Source organism: Macrobrachium nipponense, chromosome 35 (assembly GCF_015104395.2).
Source record: "Macrobrachium nipponense isolate FS-2020 chromosome 35, ASM1510439v2, whole genome shotgun sequence".
Taxonomy (NCBI): domain Eukaryota; kingdom Metazoa; phylum Arthropoda; class Malacostraca; order Decapoda; family Palaemonidae; genus Macrobrachium; species Macrobrachium nipponense.
This window is the reverse complement of record NC_061096.1, coordinates 11,974,244-11,995,044: the sequence shown is the minus strand read 5'-3', so window position 1 is coordinate 11,995,044 and position 20,801 is coordinate 11,974,244. Positions and strand designations below refer to the sequence as shown.

The window sequence follows — 20,801 nt, the reverse complement described above, 5'->3', positions numbered from 1 at the left end:
GTAAATTAGTGTTAGTGATTTTGCTTTCGTTGTACTGTAAGTTACTTTATCGTGTTGTGTGTGAACTTAATTACTTATGTTATTAGCCATGGGTCCCAAGAATGTTACTGAAGTTCACGGAAAGAAGAGGATGCTTTCTATGGAGATGAAGATGGAGATAATCAAGAAGCGTCAATGTTTTCTGCCATTTGTTAATGTGTTTCGTAAAGTTTAGTGTTGATGTTTTATGCCATTTGTCCTCCTCCTCTGTCGTCACTTTCAGACATCACCTCCCTCGAAAGGTAAGGTTCCACATTTTACTAGATACGTACGTACATGTACGTACAGTATTTCTTGTACCCTGTACACTAATACACATTATTTACAGGTACAGTCATGGTTAGGTTAGGTATTGAATGATCAAAATTGTTGTATTTCATTGTTTATTGGTCAATTTAACTTTATAATAAAATTTATTGTGGTGTTTTTGTAGGGCTTGGAATGAATTAGGCAATTTACATGTAAAACGTGGTTCTAGATACAAAAAATCCATGTTTTCAGCCATTTGTTCTCCTCTGTTGCCACTTTCGGACATCACCTCACTCGAAAGGTAAGGTTCCACATTTTACTAGATACGTACGTACATGTAAGTACAATATTTCTTGTACCCTGTACACTAATACACTTTATTTACAGGTACAGTCATGGTTAGGTTAGGTATTGAATAATCCAAATTGTTGTATTTCATTGTTTATTGGTCAATTTAACTTTATAATAAAATTTACTGTGGTGTTTTTGCAGGGCTTGGAATGAATTAGGCAATTTACATGTAAAACATGGTTCTAGATACAAAAAAATCAGGTTATGAAGGCTGCTTTGGAATGGTTAATTTCGTAACCTGAGGCACTATCGTACTAGAAATACATACTTGAATCAGAAAATCATCGTAACCAGTAAAGTAAAAATCAAATTGAAAAAACCAGTCAAAAATTGGTAATAATAGAGCCTAACTCTATCTAATTGTGCTGTTAGGCAATACACATCCAGAATATGTCACCAAACACAAAATAACAACCATAAATAACAAATTCAAAAATTAAGCTGGAGCTAACAACTGTGGTACAGCCATCAGAAACAAATTGAAGCTATGTTTGCTAGTTGTTCCGCTCTTGTCCCAAAAGTGGATGGGGCTAGTCACCTAGCCACTAGAAATAGGGCAACCCACAAATTTTCAAAATTGTGGCTGTTGGTTGTAGAAACTTTTAGTTATGCAATTAATTGGCAAGTTACTTATATAAAATGACCTGTTAATAGACAGTGATCGCAAACAATAAAGATTTTAGGGAAGAGCTTTACATTTTCTTCTTTCATTTATGGAATATGCTAGGAAGTTGCAAACACCAGAAATTCCATCTACAGGCAGTCCCTGGTTACAGTGGTCCCCCCATATTTTCAGGGGATGGGTACCAGACCCCCCGGTTATGCGAGTCCGCTAATACGGGGGGGGGGGGGGGGGGGGGGGTTGTTGACTGCATAGGAGGACTCAGTTAATGGATATCCAGTTCTATGGCGGTTGTGTAGTGCCCTAAAACTGGCAACTTATGGTGCCATAACACGCAAAGTTCCAGTTGGCGCCATAACATACCTAACAAAGGCACTCTTTAACCATTTATTGGCACCATAAGTGCCATAAATCAGAGTTTCGGTAAATGGCAGTTTTTGCTTATCAGCAACCCCCTGATAACTGGGGACTGCCTGTAATGCAATTCTTTTTTTATATTTCACCTTAGGTAAAGTTAAACTTTGAGAAAATTTTGTCCCCTTCCTCTTACTACATTTTCTAGAAATATTAATTCCAATTCTAATAGCTTTGTCAGCATTACTACAGTGAAGGACCTATTTATGACAACATATATCAGAAATTCTCTAAACAAGATCATTAAGAACAACTTACCATTCATTTCCTTCATTGCACGTATATAGTCTTGTGGATCAGAGAAGCTGATGAAACCGTATCCTTTACTTTTGTTTGTCCTCTTATCACGAACTACTTTTGCTTTTACGAAAGATGAAAAATGACTGAAGTATCGAGTAAGCAACTCATCAGTGACATCATTGCCAAGGTCTCCACAAAATATTCTGAAGTCATCTGAAGATTACCAATAAATGTTAATTCAACAAGGATACAATATTTTTTGCAGAATAACAGAAATAAACTCTTGCAAAACTTTAAAAAACTAACAAGTTTCAAAATACAGATATTTCAGTTTCTAAAACAAACCAATAAACTACCTGTTATTAGAAATTATCAAAATCAAAATGTAGTGTACCAATATTTTGTATGTGTGCTAGAACAATTATCTATGAGTACTAAATTTGACAATTAGACATTCCATTGCACCAGTAGAATAAAGGTGCCTTAGTTGAACTTTGGGATAGTATGTACCTGGCATCCTTAGGAGTGGGACTTGCATCTCAATCAATTCTTATAAAACTGTAATTTCTGACAGTATGAGAACGTTCATATCAATAATAAAAAATAATAATAAAAACTAAAAACAAATAAAATCAAACAATAGGAATCCGGTTTCTAGTATATAAAATCAAGCTATAGTAATTTGGTTTCTAAATATATAAACCACAGTAGTGTGCTGGAGTACCCTTCAATAGGTGCAACTGGTAGTTGAAACTTGGTAATAAGGTAGTTAATTGAAGGCAGGGAAGTGAGTGGGAGGATCTCTCACTCACCTGAATTATATTCTTTGGCATCAGGGACTGCACTTTTTTCTTTGCATCGGGGACTAAGTGGGGGTAATTAAGATGGGATTATGATAAAGGACCTGGTTTGCATGTCTAGGAAAAAGGCTCTTGAATTGCCTGAAGTAGTGCCCCTTGAATCGCCTGAAGAAGTGCCTCCCAAATCACCTGAGTCAGTGCTCCCTGAAGCACCTCCTGAAGGTGAAGAGGTGCCCTCAGTGGATATGTAACTCCTCTGTTTAGCTGTGCAGTCATCTTCATCATCATTCATCGGACTGCATGGCTAATTATTCGTCAAATCAACATTCGTCACTGGTGAGTACCCTATTTACATGTGTTGTACTGGTGTAAAAAAATTTGTTTAATGTTCATATGTATTTTGTCTCTCTCTCTCTCTCTCTCTCTCTCTCTCTCTCTCAACGTGCATAACTGAATACTTATGAGGGAACTGGATTATTTTCACAAACGTAACTAAGTCATGCAGTATGTATGTATGTATTTATAACCATAAAATGTAAGATTTAGTTTAAAAGAGTATTGTTAATATTTCAAAGATTAATATAATATGATGATATTTTAATGTATATTTAATGTAGGATGGTATTTTTTGGATACTTTGGTGTTTCCACATTCAAGATAGGTTTATAACCATTTTTAGAAGGGGGTTCCAAACATTCACAGATTTTAAACATTCATGGGGGGGTGTGGTACGCATCCCCCATGAATACGGGTGGACCACTGTACGGTCATAAGAAGTCCCTTTTAAACATTCAAAATGATAAGGAAAAAATAAAATATGAAGATCAAGCAACAAATCTCAATTGACAGAAGAGCAATATCTTAGGAAATCTGCAAGAAAATGAGCATGCCACCACAGTCCTCAAACAAGTATTACTTCTTATGTAGACCATTAATGCATTATCTGTAACCAGAAATCTCATAAGAAAATTTACCAAAAGTATAGAATAAGTGAGAGCCCAGGAGCTGAAGAGCTTTTGAAAGCGACTTTGTACTTCCAAGATGATGTTTTTACTTGCACTTGTCACTTGCAAGATGTATCAAGTGTTTTTGGTGTCGATTTACTGTGTCATGTCAATTGTATCTCTGGGTATTTACTAAAATACAACCGGAAACTTCAATCAGATGACAAAAGCACACCTCAAGTATTAGAAAAAGTAGCAGCATTTTCTTTCATAGCTCCTGATACAAAATCTGGTCTAGATAAAGGTTATGGATACACCCTCAGTTACATTAGAGACCAGTTTAATATACAAAATGAAAATATTAAAGTCAATTACAACGAGCTAAAACTACTGTTGTGTAATTACTTTGGAAACGGTATCAAGTTTTCAAAACCTACAGAGGCTAACAAACCACTCATGTTTTTTTCTTCAAGCCTTCAAACAGAAGAAGTAACAGATGTCATAAGAAGCTGCAATCCTGTTACAGAATGTGTTCTTCTACTAAGAGAATCATTGCAGAAGCTAGACTTTGGCCTAAATGATAAATTTGGTGATGCACAGGACCTTAGAAGCTCCTGGCCTGAGTTAAAAATACCTGAGGAATTTATAAAGTTTTTCAGTACATTATTTAATGTAGATGAAAACACAATTGAGGAATGTGAGATCCTTGAAAATGAAGATGATGAAGAATTGGAAATAGGGAAGTACTCACACGTGGAATCTTAAAAAACAAACTTTATTACAAATAATGTACTACAATATTCATCATGGGGCTAGAAAAGCACCTTTACATATGATGGTAGGGGAATCAGTACATCAGAAATGTAGAAGCAAAACCTTGATATCAAGCTTAAATCATGCAGGTTTAAGTGTTAGTTAAGTTACCATGAAGTCATTCATCACCACCATAACCTTGCACAGTATGCTGTTAAGCAGCCTCCTTTTCAAGTTCCAATGCCAAGTCACTTTAAGAGTGACATCTTCACAATTGGAACCCTCGACAACTTTGATCACGAGGAAGCTACTTTATCTGGTGTTGGAAGTTCTCATGACACTGTATGTGTACTCTTCCAAGAAAAACCAATAGAAACACCAGTAAAACCATGCTTATCAGAGACTGGGGTCTTACAAAGGATGAAAGCAATTTAAAAGCTTCTTCCATGCCATAAGTTACAGTTTTATTTAAAACCAGCAAAACGTCCAGATCTCCCAAGCAATTATGAAGTTATCTCAGATTTATTTATGATGAATGAAGACAAGTATGAATATTCAGACACGTTTTCAAGAAATGCTCATACCATTCTATATATAGTTCTGAGATTTCCAATCCAGAAGAAAATCTTGAACAGCCTGTACCATCATGGAGTGCATTCAATGCACTGTGCTCCAAAGAAGAGCTACAGCAGAAACATGTTGGATTCTTACCAGTATTTGCGTTCTCCGGATTCGCGAACTCACACGTTCACGGATTTCTCTCTGGAAAGTTTCCCCGCATTAATTGCGGAAAATTTGCCTATTCGAATGTCATCATAAAATGCACTTTTTGTGATAAAACTATTAAGAAAAACCAGGTATAAACATTTGTAGTGGATTTTTCTTGAGTTTTAACTAACAAAATAGGAGGTTTTAAGCATTTTTATAGGGTTTCCAACTATTTGCGGGCTCTAACTATTCACGGGGGGTCTGGTACGCATCCCCTGCGAATACAGGGGGACCACTGTAATCCCATACCCAGTAACTCAACATGCAACTCTTTACACAGCACTATTGAATTTCAATAGTATCCTTGACCAGTTGGATCAAAACTATTTACCAGTAGCCTGTGATGAAGTGGTATATACTATTGCACGTGAAGTCCAGCTAAGCAATCCAGATAAGTTTAAGAATATTGACCTTGTTTTGGGAGCATCAAAAATTTTGCTTGGTTGTTTAGGTAAATATGTGTGTGGAAGTGGGGTTTCCAATGTGTTTATTGAATGCTTAGTGTTAGAAGTAAATATGGTAGAGTTTGCTTTACTAGGGAAGAACTATGTGAGAGGAGTAAAAAGAATGCTTATGTTAGGAGAAACCTTCTTCAGATTGCAAGTGAAGTCGTTTCTGAAAGAGCACTCCATGGAGTCTTATGCATCAGAATTTGAAAAATTACTTCAAATCCAGCTAAGTATTACCTCAGCAAGGGAAAAAAGAATAGATCATGTGGATCTGGATGTCAATGTGAAGAAGCTCCTAACAGATTTCAAGACATTTGTAGACCGCGGAAGGCAAACATCAGAGCAATTTCTGTACTGGGATAATTTTCTAAGACAGCTCCAGCTTTTAAGAAATTTGATCCGTTCTGATAAACAAGGTCCCTGGGAACTACATCTGGCTTGGCTACAGCACAGAAACTTCAGCCAGTATTTGCCATGTTTGACCGTGTCAACTACCAACGGTGGTCTTTATATAAAGGCGGTCCCCGGGTTACGACGGTTCCGGCTTATGACGTTCCGAGGTTACAGCAATTTTTCTTAAAATTTTCAATGGAAAAATCTGTCCTGGGTTACGACGCTTGTTCCGAGGTTACGACGCTGACGCTTCCGACGCTCCGAGTTAACGGCGCTTTTAAAAACCGCATGCTATGATAAAAATCCTTTATAGTTTAGCACAGTATATAATAAAAATATGTTTTTGGTTACATTACAACAAAAATTTTGAGGTTATGATGATTTTCGACACTTTTTTTGTCGTATTTTTTAAATTTTTTTAGTGACGCCGCATATGCGGAACTAGTTTCCGAGCGATTGAATACACTAGCTTGGGATGCGCAGTTTAAAACAGTCCAAAAGCGCAAATAATGAAAAAATCATTGCTTGTTTCCAGTACATAATTAAAAAAACTAAGTTTCTGGTTTGATTACAACGCAAATTCCAAGGTTACGACGTTTTGTTATGCTTTTTAACGATACCTCATACGCAGAACTAGTTTCTGAGCGGAGGCGCATAAATTAATTTACGCTATTAAACTGTATGGTAAATTGACCGAACAACGACCTCGAATGGTCGAGGACGCTAAGCGTAACAATACCAAACAACGCCAATTCAATCGCGTGCCTGCCTGCATTTCACTCAGTTGTGTGCTAAGATGTTGCTGATTTTCCTTGCCTTTTTCGCGAATTTACAATGGCTCCTAAACGCCAAAGTACTTCCTCCAATGATAGTTCATCCAAGAAGAGGAAGGTCATCACCATGGAGGTAAAATATGACGTGGTGAAGCGTTCGGAGAAGGGAGAAACTAACACCGAAATAGGTCGTGCTTTAGGCTTGAGCAGGACGACGGTGGTAACCATTGTGAAGGCCAAGGAACGCATTCTGAAGCACGTTAAGGATGCTGCACCGATGAAGTCAACGGTGATAAATGAGAAGGAACGTAGCCAGAGCATTGTTGAAATGGAGAAGCTCCTGATGATCTGGCTGGAGGACCAGAACCAGCGACGTGTTCCGGTGAGCTTAAGTGTGATCCAGGAGAAGGCTAGAGCGCTGCATGAGGCAGTAGTGAAAAAGTTTGGAGAAGGCAGTGCTGGTGGTGAATTTTCCGCGAGTAGAGGTTGGTTTAACCGTTTTAAGGCTCGTGCAAATTTGCATAATGTGAAGCTGCAAGGTGAAGCTGCTAGTGCTGATAGCGAAGCAGCAGAAAGTTTTCCAGGTGGTTTGGCCAAGATAATTAAGGATGGTGGTTACACGGCTGACCAAGTCTTTAATGTGGATGAGACTGGTTTATTTTGGAAAAGAATGCCAAATCGAACGTACCTTTCCAAGGAGGAGAAGTCAGCACCTGGCCATAAAGCTGGAAAGGAGCGACTGACTTTGCTGTTTGGGGCCAATGCAATTTACATAGCATTCAGGACTTTGTGTAGTGTACTACTACGTATTTTGTACTAATTGTTATACTTTTACCTTCCAGAACTACCAGACTGGGATTTTAGTGTACTCCAGGATGTACATACTACATACCTACTACCATAAGGATTTAGAGTAATACGTACATACTTCAAGATTGTGCATAGTGTATAGTGTATAAATTAACCTAAGGATTATAGTATACGTACATACTTCAAGAATTTGCATAGTGTATTAGTGTGTATAAGGACTTGGTACTTCAAGAATGTGCATTTATAGTGTCACAAGTTCATTAATAAAGGTTTATATAGATTCAAGAACCATCCTTTGGCATTGAAATATAACCACACTTCACATCATGCAATACTTGCATGTTACACAGGTAAGTTCTCTGACTTTTTCTTAGTTTAAGGCATATTTCCAAGTGTCGTTCCGGCTTATGACGATTTTCGGGTTACGACGCATCTCAAGAACGGAACCCCCATCGTAACCCGGGGACTGCCTGTATAGAAGACATGAGGAGACTACCCGAGACAGCTCCAGAATTACATGAAATGTTCATGAACGGGAAGTATGTTGTAAAACGGTATCAACATAAATTCACAGCCGTTTCTGCAGATAGGACATTAGAACAAACCATTAATAGATCTCAAAAGAGCTCATCTGCTATCATAGGGCATACCAAACAAAAACAGTTTGTAGCAGAATGGAAGATTACACAACATGAAAGTCTTATATCCAATCTATTTTGAGAAGTTACAGACTCCATTTCTTTTGTGGAAGGCTTGAATATTCACCACGAGTTTTCTAAGACACAAACCCAGAACTTAGAAGAAAAGCTTAACTCAATGTTCACATAAATTTTACAGAAAGGTAGGTAATACATTTAATATGAAACCCATTCCAATACGCAATCTAGTTATAAAAGCACTAGTTTCACAAGATACAAAGGAAAAGATTTTGAATTTGTTTCAAACTGGTAAGGCCTGAAGGTCCTTCCTTTTTGTCTCAAGAGTCCTTAGTTATGGAGACTACTGCGGCTTCCATCTTCCAGACGGTCTCCTGGCTGGACTTGTGGTCCACCCCGCTAGCCAGGATTGCTTCAGATAGAACTGAGGGAGGTATATGAGTTCTTCCTCACTCAATAGACTATTGCAGTCTGGTGCTAAGGCTATTTCATACCTGGCACACCTTAGTGCCACCTTGTGGGCCAATCACCTCCTGGCCAGGAAAGACGCAGCACTGTCCAAGGTGGCAAGTTCAGTGGACTCTGAGTCTTTGTCGGCTCTCAGGAGTGGGAATCTCCTTGATTCGCAGTTTCTGTTTCCGAGGACTGAATTAGAAGATACGATTGACCGGCGACAGGCAGATACTAAAGAAAGGTTAGTACATCAGGCAGTATCTAAGTCAGAAGCATGTTCACGAAACCCTCCTCCTCTTCAACGACAGGTGAGAAGATCTTTGCCTGTAAAATCTTCTAAGTTCTGCTTCTGTGAGGGTCTCTCAATCTCCCTCACAGACCAAGTCAAAGAAGCAACAACGTCCCTTTCAATCCCACCCCTACAAGCTGGGTAGGGGCGCCAGGGGAAGGGGCAGAGGGGGTCGTCGATAGAGTGGTTGCCTCTCCCTCCCCATTGGCATGGGTAGGGGGTTGCCTGGTGGGCCAGCGGGCCAAGTGGCAAAGATATGACCGGAGAAAATGGCAGTAAAAGTTCTGCGGGTGGGCTATCTACCACCATTCAACGTCTCTCCCCCTCATCTCGGACAGACCCCTTCTCAATTGGATATATGCCCACGACTCCCCGAAGTTCATAGCTCTTTGGGAGGAAGTGTTGAAAATGCTGAGCAAGGGTGCAACAGAAGAAGTAAAGCATCCCTCTCCGGTGTTTTGCAGTCGGATTTTCAGATAGTGTTGGCAGCGATAAGGGACATTAATTTCTTGCTGTCAATAGACTTAAAGGATGCTTACTTTCAGATCCCTATCCACTCTTCATCCAGCGAGTTTCTTCGCTTCACTCTGGGAGAGCAGATATATCAGTTGAAGGTCCTGTGCTTCGGGTGACCTCTTCTCAGGTGTTCACAAGGGTCTTTGCCCTTGTCTCGACATGAGATCGTGCTCAGGGGATTCGCCTGTTAAAGTACCTCACAACTGGCTAGTGTTAGCAAACTCCAGGGAGAAACTGCTTCAGGACAGAGATTGCTTTCTTCAGTTTTGTCAGGAGCTGGGCATAATAATAAACCTAGAGAAGTCAAATCTAATTCCCAGCCAGAAAGTTCTTTACCTAGGTATGCATATAGATACAGCAATGTCGAGGGTTTTTCCACCGGACCAGAGGTTAGAGAAGTTGCGGTTAGTGGCTCACAAGTTCCTGTCACTGCCCGAACAACCAGCTCACCAGTGGCAGGTCCTTCTGGGGATTTTGTCCTGTCTAGTGAAGCTGGTCCCTCATGGTCATCTTCATCTTCGGTCTCTGCAATGGAGACTGAAAGACTTCTGGTTCCCTGTGGGAGATTCCCCTCTACAGAGAGTCCCTCTGTCTGAGGAGGTGAAACAAAACCTTCGTTGGTGGTTTGACCACCAGAGTCTCTCGGTAGGAATCCCTCTGCATTCTCCCCCTCCAGACTTCCTTTTGTTTTCAGATGCCTCCATCTCGGGTTGGGGAGCTCATCTGGGAGACATCCTTGTGTCAGGTGTTTGGAGTTCAGAAGACAGGCCACTAGACATCAACGTTTTGGAGTTGAAAGGCAGCTTTTCTGGGGCTGAGGGAGTTTCAGGAGAAGGTAGAAGGTCATTCGATGATCCTGATGTCCGACAACACCACAGTGGTCGCCCATGTGAACAAGCAGGGGGGTTTGGTGTCTTGTCACCTCCATTCATTGACAGTCAAGTTACACCAATGGGTGATCAACTACCAACACCTGATACTATGACCCAACGAAGATACTGAAGCTAATTCTGAAATAGCAAACACATTCAGATTTTGGGTTTCTTTACATATAGTACGAGGAGCATCTTGTGTTGAACCAGACATTATTTTCATTTGATGATGGGCTAATTTTGATTCCACTCTTGCTGCTGTAGCACTGTGATTATGCTCACCTACAGTCTTAACGATTTTGTCGTCACTATTACCAACATAGGTGTGTACGCGGGCTTTACACATCCTATTTTCGCACTGCCAATGCTGCTTTGAACCATCCTTATTAGTTTTGTGTTTATCATATAGTATATAGTTTAGATCATCCACTAATTTTTTTCCATTTTTTTTTTTAAGCAATTAGACGAGCCATGGGTGATACACTAAGAATATCTATATTTATCGTTGATAGCTGAGCATTAGTAGTTGACACTTTGGTAGTAGACTGAGAGTTATAAAAAAACTGAGAGTATTTAGGTTCCGACCAATGTTTACTATAAACAGCAGGTGTTTGAAAAAAAATTAAAACAACCAATTACAAGAAAAGTGTGGCAATTATATAAACAACCAATTATAAGAAACTCTTATCTTTGGTTAAACATAGTGGTACCGAAATGTCCGGTAGTAAAAAATCCTAGTCACAAAATGTCCGGTATCAATATGTCCAGTATCAAACTGTCCAGTCACCATTCCAGGCAAGAGGAATGTGGTAGCCAACAGACCGAGTTGTCAGAACCAAATCCTGGGCATGGAGTGGTCTCTACATTAGGTTGTGGCAGACACAGCTGTTTCAGGTTTGGGGGATGGCTTATGCTAGACCTCTTCTCAACTTGATTTAATAGGAGGCTGGAAGTGTACTGTTCGGTGGTCCCGGATCCTCTTGCTCTGGCAAAGGACACCTTCCAACACTCTTGGGATAACCTCGAGGTTTACACCTTCCCTCCATTTTGCCTGATACATCAAGTTCTGAACAGGGTAACAAGTTCCCAAAATCTCAGGATGACCTTGGTGGCTCCTCTGTGGCCACAAGTGGCGGCAACTTCTTTGCCAACCTCATGTCGAAAGGTTTCACCGGTCGGTAGAATCCCTATCTATTCACGGATGGAGACTATCATGTATCTCCTCTGTGCAAGAGGTTTTTCTCAGGAGGCAGCAGGATTTATGTCCAGTCACTTCACAAAGCCCTCTTCAGCAGTTTACCAGGGGAGATGGGCAGTCTACTGCGATTGGTGTCTTTGACAGAGTTTCTCTCCACTCAAAGCCTCTGTTCAGCGTATAGCAGATTTTTTATCTGCCTCAGGGATGAGAAAGGTCTCTCTGTTTCTGATATCAGGGGCTACAGAGCAGCACTTTGTTTAGTGCTGTCTGAAAGGCATGGACATCTCTTCATCTTGGGAGATTTCTTTGTTGTTCAGGGGTTTTGAACAGACCTGTTCTCCAAGGGATCTCAAGCCTCTGGTATCGGATGTTTCGCTTGTTCTGAGAAGTCTCACTTGAGCCCCAGGGGTTGGGGTCTGTGACCTTCAAGTTTGTTCCAAAATTGTGGCTAAGACCCAGAATCCCTCGGTGCATGATGACAGATCTGCTTTGTCCTGTCAGAGCCCTACGATGCTATCTTAAAAGGACTCGACATCTAAGACCTATATGTCGTAGATTTTTTGTTAGCACGGGTCGTTCCAGAAAAGAAGTTCCAAGAACACTGCTTCATTCTGGATACATGAGGTGATGAAGCAGGCTTACTCCTCTCTTGATGGTTCTGTCACTGGAGTCTGTGCAGGTTAGAGCACATGACATCAAAGGTATAAGTTCTTTTCTGGCATTTAAGAAGAATTTTGCTGTTCATAGAATTTTGAACGATGGCTCCTGGTTGCGTTAATCCACGTTCACTTTCTTTTACTCGAAAGACATTGCCCACAGATCTTTGGACACTATTTTCCTTGGGTCCTGTGGTGGCTGCCCAACAGGTTGTGTAATTCATCCAGTCCCCCTCACAGGGCAGTTTTGTATCTTACCTATGATGATTGTGTGGAAGAGAGAATGAGTGAGTTGACTGTTCTCTTTCTTTCTCTTTGTTCCTTTCCTCGTCCTACAGGCGGGTTGAGGAATAGACATGTCATATGCTGGACTGGTCTGATACAGATGAGTAAGGTAGCTATATTGAAAGTTTTTTTGCTTTATGTTTTCTAAATATCAAACCCTCTAATTCAGCAGCAAAATATTCCTCTCTCTCTAGCAAGGGGGAGGGAGGAGTGGTAACAAACCCCTGTGGTTTATATGGTTTGTTACATGAACAAGCAGAATTTTCTTTAGTTCCCTAAATGCAATGAATCTGCTCATATATCATTGTAGTATTTCAACTCAGATAGCTGATTGTTATATGTCAGTTTATCTATCATCTCACGGGCATTAGACAACCTTCTTTAGAACTCATTCTTCTAGGAATGTTGGTCAGGTGGCTTGACTCCCAGCCAGTTTAGGATACTTGTACCTCTTTCCAAGTATAAGTCTATCCTATTGTTAAAACCAAAGGTTTGTTCCCCATATAAACAAATAACAAATTTTTAATCAATTTGTATTTTTCATAGCTAACAAACCTGAGGTCTTAACACATTTTACTGCTCACCTCTAGCCACCCCTCTCTTTGGTTATTGTTCCTGGGTTGGGGAAAGGCTGGGTGCGTCACGGAGTAGGTACGCTGTCTCTGATGTTTTTAACCGTTTACCAGTTAGGAGTACACCCAAATGTCCTCACTCAATGGCAGCTGAAGAAAACGTCCTTGGTGATGGCATGTGGAAGTGGGTTCCCCGCCTAAACCTCAACACCAGTCAACTATCCTGTTACCAAGTTACAATATCTGATTCCGGCTTGCACTGAAGGAAACTTCTACATTTCAGGAACAGTTTATATTTCTATACTAATTATTAAAGAATACGATACAGTATGACACTTGTGCACAATGAAGTATGATAACTTCCAACAATTAATCTAGTTAATTAAAACCTCTTATTTCAGAGGCTACAAATTTAACAGAAAGGATTCTAGCTATGTTTTACTGCATATTAAACCTCACACTCAGGTCAGTACTGTATCTTAAAACTTATAAAACATACATCAGTTCATAAACAAAACTGATCCTTTTTTTTTTGTACAAATCCTTTAATTACAGAACAGGTACCCCATTCACAGGATCTGCAACTCTCTGCACATTCCAAAATCAAGAAAATGAAACTACTATTTGGTGAGGCAAAGCCATCCATGCTCCAATATTCCTCTTGAAGAAAATAGTCACTCCCTGTGTTGAGAAAGATACTGGGTTGGGAGGAGGGCCAATTTAAATAAAGATCAGGTTTGTAGAAAAAAAAATAAATTTTATTAAAAAAAAAGTTGTTTCTGCTTTGAACCAATATCACAATTTTTATAAGTAAATTATATTTTTCATAACTATACAAACCTGAGGTTAAAATGCAGATTAGGAATTACTTTCAGCATAGGCTGGAATACAGCCATTAAATTCTTGAACCTGGTGGTTAAGCAGTAACTACAGTCCAGTAGGCTGTTAGGCCCACCTGCCTGGATGTAAACACTCCACTTTGCCTTTCAGCCCAGGTTTCAGATTGAGGGGTGGCATGAGGTGGGCATTAATGTAAAGGACCCCAGGTTTGTATAGTTAAGATAAATACAATTTACTTTTTAAAATTTTGATTTGTTCCTACACGATATACAAACCCTCGGTCCCTTACATTAGGAAGACTCACTGATTGGTGGGAGGAATGTGAGTGAGCCTCTAGAACTGACTGGAGTTCAGCACACCTGGGCTATTCCTCCTGGTTGTAAGAGCAAGGAGGAGTACTCTGCCTCTGACAACTTGATTGGAGTATAGGAAGTGCAAGATTAACAGTCAAGACTATTGGGCCTTTTCTAAATGAGTAAGAAATCATGACTCATCCAAAAATGGGCTGGGAAGAATATTTAGAGTCGGAAGCATTAATGCAAAGTTCTGGGAAGGGTTTGGATTATTGCCAGTCTCCTTCCTCCCCTTGCTAGATCTAGGTAGGAGAAGGATTGCTTCTATGAGTCTGATAAGAAAAAATAAAAAGGAAACTTGATGTGCAAGCTTATCTAATCAAACACCCGACCAGCAAGTGTAAGTTCGAGTCTTATCCTCAACCTGAAGGAAGAGGAGTAGAAAGACAAAGAGGGGAAGTTGGAGAGGCCAGTCACTCTCGGATCCTTCTTACCTCTAGAACCGTACACCATAGGCAAGATGCAACTTGTCCTTTTGAAGGAGCTGGGTAAACAAACACAACTTTTGAGTATCCACCACCGGTCCAAGGAAAAGAGGTTCCAAGGACCTGTGGGCAGACCCAAAGGAAGAGAGATATAAGTGTGGCTGCAATGAGACTGCATCTATCTTCCGGTCCAACATATTCTTCGGAGGGATGAAATGTACCCAACCACTGGCGCTGCTCACTCTCTGAGAGACCGAACAGTGGATATATCCAACTGCAGAGAAGTTATTCATGATCTCAAAAGACTTGGAGGAAGATGTCATTAAATACTTCTGCATAGAAGTTAGCAATGGATAAAGGTATTGACACTCTATGACAAAGTAATGGCTGATCTGGATGAGGCAATACAAAGTCCACAGCGCAGAAGATCATGAAGGTTTCGGACTTGTCTACAGACATCGAATGATTGTGTATCCGAGACGTAGTCACGACATGACAACTGCCTTTTGAAGGGTGATGTTGAGAGCGAACAATGCAACTCGTCTATCTTGTTCGCCAACAATGTTGAGAGACAAGATGATGATTCTTGCTAGGCATGTGCACATTAGATGTGAGTCAAATGCCTTCTAGAGACAGAAGTTTCTCATCAGTAGTTGAATCTCAACCAAGGGGAAACAATATTACTAAGTGAATGAGTATGGTGAATGTGGACCTACGTCTTCACAGTAAAATCAGAGAAGTGAGCTCTCACGATTTTGATCATAGAAAAAGTCCCGTCAATGACACCTACCAGTGAAGACAGCTCTAATCCCTAGTGTTTTACAGAGGATTGAAGAAGTTATTCTGCTATTTAATTGCTGCTCGGTGAGAAAGTCAGTGCTTGCAATGAAGGCGGAGAGTCTTTCAGTTATGAAAACACGGATTGTACTGCCTGAAGAACTGCTTCTTGTGGGTTGGATCAGGGAGGAATTTTCTATTTACTCTGGAAGCAGAGCTAGTCGGACGGGGAACAGGAGAAGTCTTCCGTTATTCATTTTCAATTCGGGGTGAACAAAGAATAATTGAACTCCTTACAAATTAGAAACTTTATATTAAAAGACAACACTCAAATTGTCTGATGAAAATCTTTCTGCATCATTGTAACGGCTGATGGGGCAGATGCAATGGAACAGAAGATTATAGACTTCTGATATACTGCAAGGTAAACAGAAAGATGTTAATGAGTCTAATGAGATATATCTCTGTCTGAAAATTCTTGCAATAGCAAATGTTGAGCACAAGACATGAGCCTTATGCGAGAATTCCAAGCAAACCAGAGATTTAAGTCTGTGATTGCTGGGCAGAGAGATACGAATTGGTAGTTATTCCTCAATGGAGGAGAAACTACTAAGACGAACAGAATCTCGGAGCGTAGGCAGTCTGCTACTCATGCGAGTCCTTATACTGAGTTACCTGGTAGTGCATTCCATGATGGAATATGTTCAGCAAGAACCATCGAGCGTAAAAAAGATACGCTCGGGCATCTGCATTTTAACCGAAATGGGAGGGAAAGAAACCCTCTTGTTTGGTTATAAAGCAAATGTGTTGTTGTTAGTATACAATACCATTATTCATCTCAAAATTAAAACCGGAAACTCTTGGGAGGCCCGAAAGGCTGTCCTGAGTTTCAGGTTAACTAAGAGAAGGTACTATTTGTCTCGGTCACATACCAGAAGAATTGACTTACAGATGTGTACCTATTACTCGGACGATGCAACTGATAACAGAAGCATGTTGCAAGGAGACTATACTAGTATATTCGTAGGTTCCTGTATATCGCGCTCCAGCCTAATTCTTCTTCATTCGAGAGACAAGAATAAGGACTGAAAGCAGACTTAATTAATTCTCTAATGAAGAGAGCAAAGGGGAAATTTTCCTGAAGGGAGACTTCTACAGTGATAACAGGACACTGAAGACAACTAGCTCAAGCCGAACTGGATGTTTCCAAAACAGTAGCATTGGAGGGGCATTCAAACTTCTCGGTGCTATCCATCCTGAACAGATTGACATGACGTATGTTCGGTAAGATTCGGTGTAACCAGGAAGTAAAGGTAAAAAAGAAAGGAGGATTGATTGTTCTTGCCTGCTCTTCTCTGAACTTGCAATGTTCTCACTGTTAAACAAAGTATTTATTTCCTACAACTGTTTTGTTCGCGCGAACGTGAGCAAAAGTTGAGCAGAGTTAAATGCAGTAAAAACTGGCGAGAACTTACCACTTCTTGCTTCGTATCTATCTTCTCCATGATCGAACCTCACAAACCGGACTACTCAGAGAACCTCCTATCTCCCTTCAGATGCCTTGCCCCGAGGGACAGTGACATCGATCTTGGCACCTGAAGAATAGCCATTCCTGGCTTTCACAGGTGAGTCTGAGCCACCTATGTGGCTTAGTCCTTTCTCTTGCCCTGCGCCACTGTCATCATGGAGAGAAGACTATCACTGACTGTGGATATACAACCCGCCTTGGAGGTTGTACACTTGGAGAGACTCTCATTCAAGTACCCAACACAGCCCCAGTTCCATGGAACCAGAGACAGGAGAACAAACCTGGGTTTGAATTCCTGGGGCTCCCGAGACGCTATATCTTGGAGATAGCCTCCAGCTCCACCTCCGGAAAGGGCAGGTGAGCCGAAGAGACAGCCACCTGTTCCCTCCCCAGGGAAAGGATGCAGACCCTTGGAAGTCTCAAGAGAAAATTTTTAGGGGCAGAGAAATTACCTTCCTCTTCTTAGGCCATGGAAGCCTTCGGAGAGGGAGGTGAGGAGGCGTCAGATGACACCAAGCCAAGTCGAGTGAGCTGAGCAGATCACCAGTACAGACTCTAAGAAGAAGGTTACAGAGGTATTCTATGTCTGCTGTTCTATATGTTCAGACCTAGGTCCAAGGCACAAGGATGGTACTTGACCATTACCTAGGTATTGCATGTATTACCAAGCTTTGCATAACTCCAGACCAAAATGAAGAGCAAACTCATCTGTACTGGTATAGGCTCTTCTTGCTACCCAAGCACTTATGATAGTGAGCGCTCTGCAAGCACTAGAATTCGTACGAATTCCCACGCTCGGCGAGAAAACCCTGACTTTTGCCAAACACTAAGCGGGTGAGCCTTGTCTCGCTGTGGTTCTTGGCAACGTGAAGCCGAGCAATCAGCAAGCCCCAGGAAAACCAAGGGATCCAGGCGCTTGGCGAGATTCCCTATGGTGGAGTTTATATTTAACAACATCTCTGAAGGTTGCGTGAGAGAGAGAGAGAGAGAGAGATTGGTGGAGGAATAAATGGGAATAAAAGGGAGTGGTTTAATGGTGGTCGTTAACATGTGTCTGTTGTGGCGCTCTGTTGTGTATATCAGTGGCAAGCCTCGGTTACGAGTGTCGGGAGGAGTGAGCTCAATACCGCAGGGGTATCTACTACACATACAGCAAATGCAAATGCCACAGGCAGCAAGAGCAGCAACAAGAGAGAACCTCTTAACTGAAAAAGACAAGTCAACAGAGATACCAAGAGATGGCCATATTCTCAAATAGTACTGCAACAAGCCATCCATACTTGGAGCAGCCAAAGAGCTGGCCACAAGCACACTTAAGAGGTCTCAACTGGGACTGGGAGACAGTTCAGCACATGTGCATGGGTCTTAAACTCTCAAAGAGATCAGTTTGCTAGCTACCTCTACATATGTACCGATCACAGACCAAGCTAAAGGAGAACAAGCGGAGGCCTTCTCCTTGTGTTGCTTGACTCATCTCACTTTAAATAGAACTTTCAGCCACTATATGAATTCATATCAGGGTATGACTAAGTGCATGTATTCTCTAACTTACTAAGCAACAAATACATATAAAAAGGTATCATGGCAGTAGCAGTCCTTACGATCCTTTGTTATCCAGGTTACTACCCCACAAACTGTTGCTTGCTGTAGGAAAATCTCTGCATTCTTAAATTTCAAATTTGGGGAAGAGATCCTTGGCTGAATAATACACTTTACAAAGTACCAAGCTGTAACACTATACTGTAATTACTCAATGATCAATACTGCAACCTTGTGTACCCAAGCTATTAGTAATGAACAACCTGAACCAGATTGTTCATATTTGTGAACAGATGACAATATATATAATTACAAAATTTTAGCACATACATACATACTATATAATCAGCAACTAATGATAGAAATTGAGCAGTAGTGCATTATATTAGTCCAATAAAAATCTGAGAGAGAGAACTTACCATTATCCCACTCTCCCAAAGACATATCTTCCCATATCTGTCCCCCTCCACAACGAAGGATCTTGTTTTTCCTATTCTTTCCTTCCTTTTTCTTCTCCTCTGTTGCAGGTGGTGCCCCATCAGGTCGAGACGTGATTGTAACTATACTAGCTCGAACCTGTAAAAGTACAATAATCCCTGTTATTCACTTTTCCAACACTTACACTAGGAATCCTATTTAAAATTTTCCTGGTACTAGGCTATGGTCAGTTTCTTACCAGATGATCAACAAACCATTTTTTAAAATTAAGAATATTATTACTGTATTGTTTCATTCATCTATTAATCCTTTCTTGTAGTTCTATATGTTTCATGCATTTCCTATTATATTGTTATTTTTACAAGATTGTTGGTGTGCTTCACAAGCTGGAACTCTGTGGTGCTGTTGTCTCCCATACCCTCCCGATCTCCTACCTGCAAACCGGTTTGCAGTGGCAGGGTGGCTGTATCATGTATCCCCTACTGTCACCCAGGGGAGGACAAACTTTAATTTTATCATTATAGATTATCAGGTAGTTTAAACAGATCAGTAAGCCAATTCATTAAGTTTTCACAGGGCTAAATTAGGTTTCTATTAGGTTTCCTGAAAAGGATGGAGAATCTGACAAAATTTCTTTAATTGATTTATTTCCAAAGCTCAACATTCTTTGACTATAGTATTTCTGGCATTCAAAAAAAAAAGGTTAACTATCAATGTTACTCAATAGTCTGTGCTAGAGGGATTGGATTATGTGATCTACTCATCTAATATCCATGGGTCAAGCAAAAGTGACCAATTCCAAGGCAAGGCAAAATTACTAATGTTGTTTCTTTTGATAAGACAAATTCCATATAACAAATAATTTTATTTCTTTGGATTCTATAATTTCTTTAAGCATATTTTCACAAGCTAGCCAGGGCTATAATTGGAATTTGGGTTAGCCTAGGGGTAGCATATCTTAAGCTAGCCTAGTCACAATTCCTTTTTTCACATTGTGGATGTAGTATTTGCACCCTCTCCTGGCTATATCAGCACAAATGATCAAAAGTTTACTGTTTATGTAATATTTTTTAATGCAAGTTGACTTTCAGAAATGAACTAATAAATATTGCCTTATAATCCAGTCCATGAAATTGTCAAAATATGCACATTTTCCCTCTAACTAGCTACTTGGAATCAAGTTCCATTGACTAAACCCCTACAAATCCCCAGGAAAGCCAACAGTTTTAAGTGAATGAAATGTACTGAAAAGTTTTCTATCTTAATTTTCACTACAGTAGTTTTATATTTAGGCATTCACATTCCAACCTTCTATAGGCCTCAAAGCATTATCAACCTGTCCCAACACCATCTGGGGAGTGGCATTTGAACTATGTTGCACTAATAGGAATGTTGATGCCATAAGACACGATTACAAAGAAAATGACTGTTTCTACCTTATGACTGAAGGGATTTGCCTCAAATGTTTACCACTTATTCTACAATAATGAAAATTCTCTTTTAGGGAAATTTAGAAATTTCACCTCTAAGTTCATTTGTTTCATTGTTGAAAAGTCATGATGCCACTTTTCAAAACTGATAGGTAAAATTAAAAGTTGCAGAGAAAAGCCATTTTCCCGATTACAAAATAAGAAATACTGTAAGCATTTAGTTTTGAAAAAAGTAAGATTTGAGAAAATGGCAAAAGAAAAATATTTTTAGTCTCAAAAATTCTGAGATTTTCTCTGACATGTCCCATAGAGAAAATGGGATAGTATTTTAGAGAGTTACAATTATTTTTTAATGAATTTTTTTCCACT

At 40.1% G+C, this 20,801-nt stretch overlaps 1 protein-coding gene across 1 annotated transcript in view; it reads right to left on the bottom strand.

Annotated features, from left to right (window-relative positions):
• The window catches only part of LOC135208426 (RNA-binding protein 42-like), a gene marked incomplete in the record, with an annotated part of 88,558 nt that overhangs the window by 23,973 nt on the left and 43,784 nt on the right, over window positions 1-20,801 (bottom strand). Inside the window, 2 exon segments of the mRNA XM_064240580.1 lie at window positions 1,934-2,128; window positions 18,984-19,140. Of these exon segments, the coding sequence (XP_064096650.1) occupies window positions 1,934-2,128; window positions 18,984-19,140 (352 nt within the window).